The sequence below is a fragment of the Hemibagrus wyckioides genome, linkage group LG04 (assembly GCF_019097595.1).
Source record: "Hemibagrus wyckioides isolate EC202008001 linkage group LG04, SWU_Hwy_1.0, whole genome shotgun sequence".
NCBI lineage: Eukaryota > Metazoa > Chordata > Actinopteri > Siluriformes > Bagridae > Hemibagrus > Hemibagrus wyckioides.
Window position 1 is genome coordinate 31,798,699 of NC_080713.1, and position 11,141 is coordinate 31,809,839.

The window sequence follows — 11,141 nt, forward strand, 5'->3', positions numbered from 1 at the left end:
ACAGGCCACTCATTAAAGAGTACTTTAGACAAGGAGCAAAGTGGACCACTGCACCCAAACCCACCATGGCAGATGAGCTATACGATCAGGTCTCTCCACCACGCACACACACACACACACACACACACACAGTTGGTTGAGTGTACTTGTTTTCTTAAAGTTGTTCATCACAGTTATAGCTGATGTGTGTTAGCTGTATGAAATATGTCTCTGTAGAGTGAGATTGTTATTATTAGTGCTGTTCTCTGGAGCAGTGTGTGTTAGTGTGAATATTCCAGGGTGTTCAGTGTGTTTGTTCTAAATCAAGGTCATTCTTACTCAGCAAAACTCTCTCACTTATCACCCCTGCCTCTTTATCCGTCTCTTTTTCACACTTCCTCACTGCCTCATGTTTGATAATGAGTCTGTTTTTCACCTGCTGGTTATATCCCAGTAAAGATTATTCTTTTACTTGCATTTCAGACAAAAAAAATCCAACTCCAAAACAGTGCAGAAAACAACAGGTTTTTTTGTTAATCTTTAGCATATTTCTATCTAGAACTTGTGAAATCTACCTTGCTCCTGGGTTCTCTTGGGTTCTGGGTCGGGTTCTGGGTCGTGGTCAGGGTGGGGCACCAACAGCCAGATGGTTTAATAGCTCTCTACACATTCAGCTGTTAGAATGAACACTTTGAAGTCATGTGGGTTTAGAACTTTTGCATAGTACTCCCTCTAGTGGTCACCCTGTATAGTAATGAAAGTGTGTGTATGTGTGTGTAGGATTACCCAATCCGTACAGTAGAGGACAGACACAAGCTGGCTGCAGAGGGGAAGTTTGTCACCACGGAATATGAGCCATGTTTTGACGCTGCCGATTTTATCCGAGCCGGAACAGATCTGTTTGTGCAGAGGAGCCAGGTGACACACACACACACGACTAGATGTAGAGAATGTGTGTTAGCATCATTAACCTCCTAACCACCTCAGCAGACGTGACTGTGAGGACCGATCTCTGAATGAACTAGCTTAAACATGCCTCGTCTGTAACCAACCAATCCCAGGCTTGACCAGTGGCCAGCTGCTACAGTTACAGCATGCAGAGAAGTCTCCACATGACATTTTCCTGAATTTTCCACAAGGAAGCGTGCTCTAGTGTTGACTTCATAGTGACACTGTGTTCCATTAGCTCAAGCTTTCAATTGTAGAAGTTTTACTTAGTTCCATTTTCTCAGAGAACAGACTATAATAATGCTTGCACCTGCTTACAGGTCACTAACTTCATGGGAATCGAGTGGATGAAGCGTCACCTCGCTCCCACCTACAAAGTACACACTATCTCATTTAAGGATCCAAACCCCATGCACATTGACGCCACCTTTAACATCATTGGACCCGGGCTGGTGCTGTCCAACCCAGACAGACCATGCCGTCAGGTGAGTGACACACACCCTCTTGCTGGGCACCTGCCTGACCGCTTACTAGGTTTTAAAACCCCTGGAGGTTATTCTGATTCAAGATAAAGAGAATGTTCCTGAGCAACAGTTAAGATTTACCTACCCCTGATTCAGGTGAGTTAGCTGGTACCTCACAGTGACAGTGATGTTTTCTACATGGTAGCACATGTAAGTCAACCTCATCCAGAAATGTGATGAACCTTCACCCTAAAAAGACAAATACAGGATCAAAAGGTGATCAAAAGCCCAATAAATAAAAACAACACCCCCCTTTAACCCCCCAGGTTGACAATACACTGTGGTGATATGATGAAGGTGCTCTATAGTTACCTTTAAGCACTGATGTGAAGTGTCTTGTGTCCTTGAGCAGATCGAGATGTTTAAGAAGGCCGGCTGGACCGTGGTGCATCCACCAACACCTTTAATTCCTGATGGTGAGTTTCATGTTCACAGAGAGCAATAAAATTTACTAAACTACATACACCTTACTGTCTCAAAGTGTAATGTCACAATGTGATGTGTCACAGATCATCCACTCTGGATGTCCTCCAAGTGGTTGTCCATGAACGTCCTGATGCTGGACGAGAAGCGCGTCATGGTGGATGCTAATGAGACTACCATTCAAAAAATGTTTGAAAATCTTGGTAAGTGTTATGAAACCCTTACAGAGTGACCAATATGACACACTTTTTAGTGGTTTTAGCGTACTACACCCTCAATGTGAACACACTTCTGCTCTATAAGTCCACCCTATGAAACGTATACACTGTGACTGCGCAAGTCTTCACCCTCTTTAACCTCACTGCAACCAGCTGCAAAATGTCACACAATTAACTAATTCTGAACACCTGAGTTTAAAGTGTCACTTGATCTCAATATAAACAAACCTATTCCTGGAAGAAACCTGGCTGTGTTCATGAACACACATGAAAACACACCATGAAGACCAAAGAGCTATTGAAACAAGTCCAGGACAAATCAGGGTTTGGTTATGAAAATTATCCCAAACTTTAAACATTCCACATGCTGTTACTGAATCCTTAAAATTCTTAAATCCTTAAAAATATAAATAATACGATACTACCTGCCAAGAGGAGACTGTCCAGTGAGCAGGTTCAGAGGGGAGACAAATAGGAAGACAAGGAGATCCCTGCAGGAGCTAGAGAGATCCACAGCTCAGATGGGAGAAGCTGTTTACAGAACAACCACAATCTCAACCAAAGCTTCAACCTCATCCACAGCCTCAACCACAGCCTCAATCGCAACCACAGCCTCATCCACAACCTCAATCGCAACCACAGCCTCATCCACAACCTCAACCACAGCCTCATCCACAACCTCATCCACAACCTCATCCACAGCCTCAATCGCAACCACAGCCTCATCCACAGCCTCATCCACAACCTCATCCACAACCTCAACCACAGCCTCAATCGCAACCACAGCCTCATCCACAACCTCAATCGCAACCACAGCCTCATCCACAGCCTCATCCACAACCTCAACCACAGCCTCATCCACAACCTCATCCACAGCCTCATCCACAACCTCATCCACAACCTCAATCGCAACCACAGCCTCATCCACAGCCTCATCCACAACCTCAACCACAACCTCAATCGCAACCACAGCCTCATCCACAACCTCAATCGCAACCACAGCCTCATCCACAGCCTCATCCACAACCTCAACCACAGCCTCATCCACAACCTCATCCACAGCCTCATCCACAACCTCAACCACAACCTCAATCGCAACCACAGCCTCATCCACAACCTCAATCGCAACCACAGCCTCATCCACAGCCTCATCCACAACCTCATCCACAGCCTCATCCACAACCTCAACCACAGCCTCAATCGCAACCACAGCCTCATCCACAACCTCAATCGCAACCACAGCCTCATCCACAGCCTCATCCACAACCTCAACCACAACCTCAATCGCAACCACAGCCTCATCCACAGCCTCAACCACAGCCTCATCCACAACCGCATCCACAACCTCAATCGCAACCACAGCCTCATCCAAAGCCTCATCCACAACCACAGCCTCATCCACAACCTCATCCACAGTCTCAATCATAACCTCAACCACAGCCTTAACCTCAACCTCAAACACAACTTCAACCCCAGCCTCAACCTCAAACACAGCCTTATCCACAACTTCATTCACAATCTCCACACAGCTGGACCTCAGGGAAATGTGGTGAGTTATAGAGTATGCCATTTGGAGTTTTGCTAAAGTCATACTCTAAACATGATTAGCTATGTTGTTTGGCAGAAACCCAACACTGCTCTTCACCCTGAGAACACTGAAACTCTGGTGGTGTTAGCATCGTGTTGTGGAAATGCTTTGCATCAGTAGGAACTGGGAAACTGGCCAGGGCTGAAGGCAGGCAGCAAAGTCCAGACTATTAATTGTATCACTGTGAATCAGTGGGAACACCGCTGTTCACTAGTGGACACCATCCTACCTGACTAAAATTCCAGATGTGCCATCTGACACATCCCAGAAGAATTGTAGCTGGAACTGCAGTCAGGGTGGTTCTCCCAGGCGTTGACCCATAGCATTTGGCCATTTCGGTTTCATGATGTAACACAATAATATGTGAAGACAATCTTAGGAGCTTTTAGGAGGCCATTTGTATAGACGTCACACTATTTAATAATTGGTGTGTTTTTCTGACAGGTATCAAGACGGTTAAAGTGAACATTCGTCATGCTAACTCCCTGGGTGGAGGTTTCCACTGCTGGACCACAGACGTCCGGCGCAGAGGAACTCTGCAGTCATACTTCCACTAAACCTGCCAGAAATCTACGCAGTTTTTTATTGAGTTCACCTTCACAAAGCAGTGATGAGTAAATAATCTGTTTGCAGTCAGGTCTCAGGGTGATAACTTTTTAATTTAATCTCATCAAATTTCTACTGATATATAACACATAGAACGGAAATCGACATTTAGTTCACTTCAAAGTCTAGGCCTGGCTGTAACAGTTAATAAAGTCTTAATTTAAATTTTAATTTATTTTTATTTTAGCTGGGCTGTGCATGTCCAAGCTTCTGCAGACACAGAGCAGACACTCATTCATGATCTCAATAACGACTGCAACAACCTTCTGGCTCACAGGACTGTGAAAGCTCCAGTTAATTGAATTGTATTTTGTTGATTGATTTCCAGATCAGTTCGACGCCCAAGCGTAAAAACTTTTTAAATGAATGTCAAATCTTAAGAACTGAAATCAGACAGCTTTTCTGTTCTACGCAGTCCCGAAGGAGTCGTAACTACTGTAGGAAACTCCACCCTGCCATCCCATAATGCTCAGGGTAGTTCTGCTCTCAGCATCACCAAGACAACAAACATGGCCAGGAAGTTAAAATATATATAAATATATATACACACATATACAAAAATTACTACCTCCTTTTTATAATTGAGATTTTCTTTCTTAAACAATTCTAACATGAATTTTGTACCTGTTGTTGAAGTAGTTTCCGGTCAGTGACTCTGCTGGTCAGCAGGAAGAGACGCCACTGAGTGAAAGTCCAGAGGAAGACGATGGACTGTGGCTGTATGTCTCCCCCTGCTGGTCATCACAGGCACTAGTCAGAATCTCACACAACCACACGATGTAAATATCTTTTATACATGATAAATTTCTTTAGTTTCTTTTTTTTCTCTCAAAATTTTTTTCCAGCATCTATTTTGCTTGTCTCCCATCATTTCTGTTATTCTAAAGAGGTGAATGATGAGGTTTATATCCTGCTGCCTGTGTTGTCATCTTCAATAGCAGAGCTGACTCTGTGCCGCTTCGCTGCTCTTTTGTCTTCATAGATAAGGATTATTCTCAGTTTTCTGGGGAACATTTGTAGCTGCTCTGAGCCTTTTGACGTAAGAGATTTTGAACTAATATCAATTTTAAAAAAATGTAAATAAATAAATAAATATCTAAAAAAACCACGTTTGTCAATTAAGACTTGATGCATGATGCAGAAAACATTAAAAGAATGTTTAAAATCGATGTGTGGTTACATTTTATTTGTGTTAAGCAGACGTGTTAACAACAACACCACTGAATCAGAGCAATCCAGATAAATTAGCATAGTAATAGCAGGCTAATAATCATTCAGAATATAATAATTAGCTGTATAAGTTTGAATAAATGTTGAATGTTTCCTCGGACTAGTTCTTTTTCACACGGTCCAATGATTCTTCGGTTCCTTCATGCAATCGGTTCATGTGTTTGATATAAAAGTGGAAGAACTTATAAGCATCTTATCCAACTTCGCATTAAATACACTATTTAGCCAAAAGTTTTGGGACACCCCTCCAAATACCTTCCATGGTCACGGGTGTATAAAATCCAGCACCTAGACATGAAGACTGCTTCTACACACGTGTGAGAGAATGGGTCTCTCTCAGGAGCTCAGTGAATTCCAGTGTGGTACTGTGATAGGTTTCCATTCGTGTCGTGATCAAGTCCATTTGTGAAATTACCTCACTACTAAATATTCCACACTCAGCCGTTAGTGGTGTTATAACATAGTGGAAGCAACTGATAACAACAGAAACTCAGCCATGAAGTGGTAGACCAGGTAAAATCACAATCTGGGGTCAGAGCATGCTGAGGAACACAGTGCACAGAAGTCACCAAGAGTAAATATCTACAGACCTCCAAACTTCAAGTGGCCTTCAGATTAGCTTGAGATCAGTGTGTAGAGAGCTTCAGGGAACAGGTTTTCATGGCCGAGCAGCTGCATCCAAGCCTTACATCACCAAATGCAATGCAAAGTGTCAAATGCAGTGGTGTGAAGCTGACCGGCACTGGACCATAGAGATGTGTTCTCTGGAGTGACCAGTCACGCTTCTCTATCTGACTGTGAGCCAGACCTTCTCGTCCAACATCAGTGCCTGACCTCACAAATGTGCTTCTAGAGGAATGGTCAAAAATTCCCATAAACACACTCCTAAACCTTGTGGAAAGCCTTCCCAGAAGAGTTGAAGCTGTTATAGCTGTAAAGGGCGGGACAACTCCATATTACATTCATGTGCATGTAAAGGCAGACGTCCCAAAACTTTTGGTAATATAGTGTATGTATAGAGACATTACATACAAAATTGCACAAACTGGTGCCAGTGGTGGGTGTTATTTATTAGTGTTTAACTAGTTACATCTTACATCACAGTGGGTTCTGTCAATTTCTCTGACCACACCATGACAAGATTTAACTGTGAGTGGACAAGAGACAACAGAAAACACAGAACATACTGTAAAGTGACACAGACGATCACTTTTAGCAGCCTCTACTGCCCTCTAGTGGTCATATGAAGATATACAGCCAGTTGTGTTAAGAGAACCTGAATTAAAGAGTGGAGAAAAATTTATCATGAGTGTACTGTATGATAGAATTGAGGGGCGGAAATCAAAATACTGACTATGATTTTCAAACTATGGTGGTAGATTAAGTGGTTAAACCTCTGGGTTGTTGATTAGAAGATCAGGGTTCATGCCCCAGCACTGACAAGCTGACACTGTTGGGCAGCTCCAGGGATACTGCATCCTGTCTGACCCTGTGCTCTGACTCCATCCTGTCTGACCCTGTGCTCTGACTGCATCATGACTGACCCTGTACTCTGACTGCATCATGACTGACCCTGTACTCTGACTCCATCATGACTGATCCTGTGCTCTGACTGCATCATGTCTGACCCTGTGCTCTGACTCCATCATGTCTGACCCTGTGCTCTGACTCCATCATGTCTGACCCTGTGCTCTGACTCCATCATGTCTGACCCTGTGTTCTTCTGAATCCATCATGACTGACCCTGTGCTCTGACTGCATCATGTCTGACCCTGTGCTCTGACTCCATCATGACTGACCCTGTGCTCTGACTGCATCATGTCTTACCCTGTGCTCTGACTCCATCATGTCTGACCCCGTGCTCTGACTCCATCATGTCTTACCCTGTGCTCTGACTCCATCATGTCTGACCCCGTGCTCTGACTCCATCATGTCTGACCCTGTGCTCTGACTCCATCATGTCTGACCCTGTGTTCTTCTGAATCCATCATGACTGACCCTGTGCTCTGACTGCATCATGTCTGACCCTGTGCTCTGACTCCATCATGTCTGACCCTGTGCTCTGACTCCGTCATGTCTGACCCTGTGCTCTGACTCCATCATGTCTGACCCTGTGCTCTGACTCCATCATGTCTGACCCTGTGCTCTGACTCCATCATGTCTGACCCTGTGCTCTGACTCCGTCATGTCTGACCCTGTGCTCTGACTCCATCATGACTGAAACTGTGCTCTGACTCCGTCATGACTGAAACTGTGCTCTGACTCCATCATGACTGACCCTGTGCTCTGACTCCATCATGAATGACCCTGTGCTCTGACTCCATCATGTCTGACCCTGTGCTCTGACTCCATTATGTCTGACCCTGTGCTCTGACTCCATCATGACTGAAACTGTGCTCTGACTCCATCATGACTGACCCTGTGCTCTGACTCCGTCATGACTGACCCTGTGTTCTTCTGACTCCATCATGAGTGACCCTGTGTTCTTCTGACTCCATCACATCTGACCCTGTGCTCTGACTCCATTATGTCTGACCCTGTGCTCTGACTCCATCATGACTGAAACTGTGCTCTGACTCCATCATGACTGACCCTGTGCTCTGACTCCGTCATGACTGACCCTGTGTTCTTCTGACTCCATCATGAGTGACCCTGTGTTCTTCTGACTCCATCACATCTGACCCTGTGCTCTGACTCCATCATGACTGACCCTGTGTTCTTCTGACTCCATCATGTCTGACCCTGTGTTCTGACTCCGTCATGACTGACCCTGTGCTCTGACTCCATCATGTCTGACCCTGTGCTCTGACTCCGTCATGACTGTCCCTGTACTCTGACTGCATCATGTCTGACCCTGTGCTCTGACTGCATCATGTCTGACCCTGTGCTGACTCCATCATGTCTGACACTGTGCTCTGACTCCATCATGACTGACCCTGTGTTCTTCTGACTCCATCATGTCTGACCCTGTGTTCTTCTGACTCCATCAAGTCTGACCCTGTGCTCTGACTCCATCATGAATCCCTGTGCTCTGACTGCATCATGACTGACCCTGTGCTCTGACTGCATCATGTCTGACCCTGTGCTCCGACTCCATCATGTCTGACCCTGTGCTCTGACTGCATCATGACTGACCCTGTGCTCCGACTCCATCATGTCTGACCCTGTGCTCTGACTGCATCATGACTGACCCTGTGCTCTGACTCCATCAAGTCTGACCCTGTGCTCTGACTGCATCATGTCTGACCCTGTGCTCTGACTCCGTCATGTCTGACTCTGTGCTCTGACTGCATCATGACTGACCCTGTGCTCTGACTCCGTCATGTCTGACTCTGTGCTCTGACTCCATCATGTCTGACCCTGTGCCCTGACTGCATCATGTCTGACCCTGTGCTCTGACTGCATCATGACTGACCCTGTACTCTGACTGCATCATGACTGACCCTGTACTCTGACTGCATCATGACTGACCCTGTGCTCTGACTCCGTCATGTCTGACCCTGTGCTCTGACTGCATCATGACTGACCCTGTGCTCTGACTCCGTCATGTCTGACTCTGTGCTCTGACTCCATCATGTCTGACCCTGTGCCCTGACTGCATCATGTCTGACCCTGTGCTCTGACTGCATCATGACTGACCCTGTACTCTGACTGCATCATGACTGACCCTGTACTCTGACTGCATCATGACTGACCCTGTGCTCTGACTCCATCATGTCTGACCCTGTACTCTGACTGCATCATGACTGACCCTGTGCTCTGACTCCGTCATGACTGACCCTGTGCTCTGACTGCATCATGACTGACCCTGTACTCTGACTGCATCATGACTGACCCTGTGCTCTGACTGCATCATGACTGACCCTGTGCTCGGACTACAACCCTCTGAGGATGAGTGATATGTGAAGAAAGAATTTCACCGTCCAGTAATGTCTATGTGACAGATAAAGGTTTTTAGCTTTTAAATTTGTCTCATTTACACTACCGAGCTGTTGAGGGTAATGGTCCTCGCTCAAGAGCCCTGCAGTGACAGCGTGATGGTTCTGAGGTCTGACCTGATGACCCTTCTCTTATCAGCTGTCCAATACCTTAAATACTAATCTAACTCTAGATCTATGAGCTCAGTTTTTCTGTCTGAACAGTCTAGTGATAATTGTTGGTCAGTTCTGTGTTTGTGTTACTCCTTTGTGTATACATTAGTGATTGTGTTTTGCTCTGATATAACTGGGGGTATTGCTCATCATCTCATTACAATGGCCTCATTAATTTCCATGATACAGGGCAGCACACTGGGGGCTCTTCGTTCCTGGTGAGGTAGCAGGCAATTCATTTAACATTTGCCCTCTAATGGAGGAGTATAAAAAGTACCTGGGTTTATAAATAGAGAAGAGTGGTAGGATTTTGTAGGATGTTTTATTTAGCTTATATTAAGAAGTGAATTATTAGAATAAGTCTCGTGCAGTCAGTTAAGCGCGAGCTAGTCGTAACCATGCTAACATTAGCTAACCATATCTAATGAGGGTGCCAATACTTACCTGATTTTCATTGTTTTTTAAAGTAAACAGACATGAAGTGACTGAACAGTGTGAATCGGTGTGTGTTTGTAGATCTTTGTTGATGTGTTTATTGTGACAGACTTCAGGTTTGTTTCAGTTGTGGCTAACATGCTAACCTGACACGATAAATAACTGAGCGGAAAAAACTAAGCAATTCTTAGAAACATAACCCGATAGTTTCCTCATCTAAACATAAACAATTAACATTTACTTCAGGTGATGACAGACTGAAAAAAATATATGGACTTTTTTTTTTAAAGCCCTTACCACATGCGCAGAGATTTCCCTGAGGTAAAAAAAAAATCTCAGTGGAGCGCCCTACAGCGCGTGCAAATGAATCGGATCTTTAAATCGGTTTCTTTGAATCAAATGTTTGAGGGCCGATTCGGGGGATTGAAATAGCGCGATTTCTCTCTCTCTCTCTCTCTCTCTCTCTCTCTCTCTCTCTCTCTCTCTCTCTCTCTCTCTGCCCCCCCCTCTGCCCCCCCGTCCCCCCACCTCTCTCTCTCTGTCTCTCTCTCTCTCTCTTTAAGAATGAGCCCTGTTAATATAATAATAATAATAATAATAATAATAATAATAATAATAATAATAATAATAATAATTAGCCGTTAATATAAAATAAAATAAAAAACATTTTTTAAAAATCACAGCACGTTCGAATGCTGTTCATAGACTTCAGTTCAGCATTCAACACAATCATCCCTCAGCAGCTGATTAAGAAGCTGAGTCTCCTGGGCCTGAACCCCTCTCTCTGCAACTGGATCCTGGATTTCCTGACTGGGAGACCTCAGTCAGTCCGGATCGGGAACAGTATCTCCAGCACCACCACACTGAGCACTGGAGCTCCTCAGGGCTGTGTGCTCAGTCCACTGCTGGTCACTCTGCTGACTCACAACTGTGCAGCAATGCACAGCTCCAACCACATCGTCAAGTTCGTCGATGACACGACCGTGGTGGGTCTCATCAGTAAGAACGACGAGTCAGCATACAGAGAGGAGGTGCAACATCTAACAGCCTGGTGCAGAGCCGACAACCTCTCCCTGAACGTCGACAAGACTAAAGAGAT

The 11,141-nt window shown here is 45.0% G+C and overlaps 1 protein-coding gene across 1 annotated transcript in view; it reads left to right on the forward strand.

The window, feature by feature from the left end:
- Window positions 1-5,455, forward strand: part of gatm (glycine amidinotransferase (L-arginine:glycine amidinotransferase)) — a 12,721-nt gene extending 7,266 nt beyond the window's left edge. The window contains exons 4-9 of the mRNA XM_058387401.1: window positions 1-89; window positions 760-897; window positions 1,248-1,412; window positions 1,804-1,867; window positions 1,961-2,077; window positions 4,125-5,455. The exon at window positions 1-89 is cut by the window's left edge and continues 102 nt beyond it. Coding sequence (XP_058243384.1) covers window positions 1-89; window positions 760-897; window positions 1,248-1,412; window positions 1,804-1,867; window positions 1,961-2,077; window positions 4,125-4,237 — 686 coding nt within the window. The 3' untranslated portion in view covers window positions 4,238-5,455. The remainder of the gene's footprint in view (window positions 90-759; window positions 898-1,247; window positions 1,413-1,803; window positions 1,868-1,960; window positions 2,078-4,124) is intronic.
- Window positions 5,456-11,141: the final 5,686 nt, after the last annotated feature.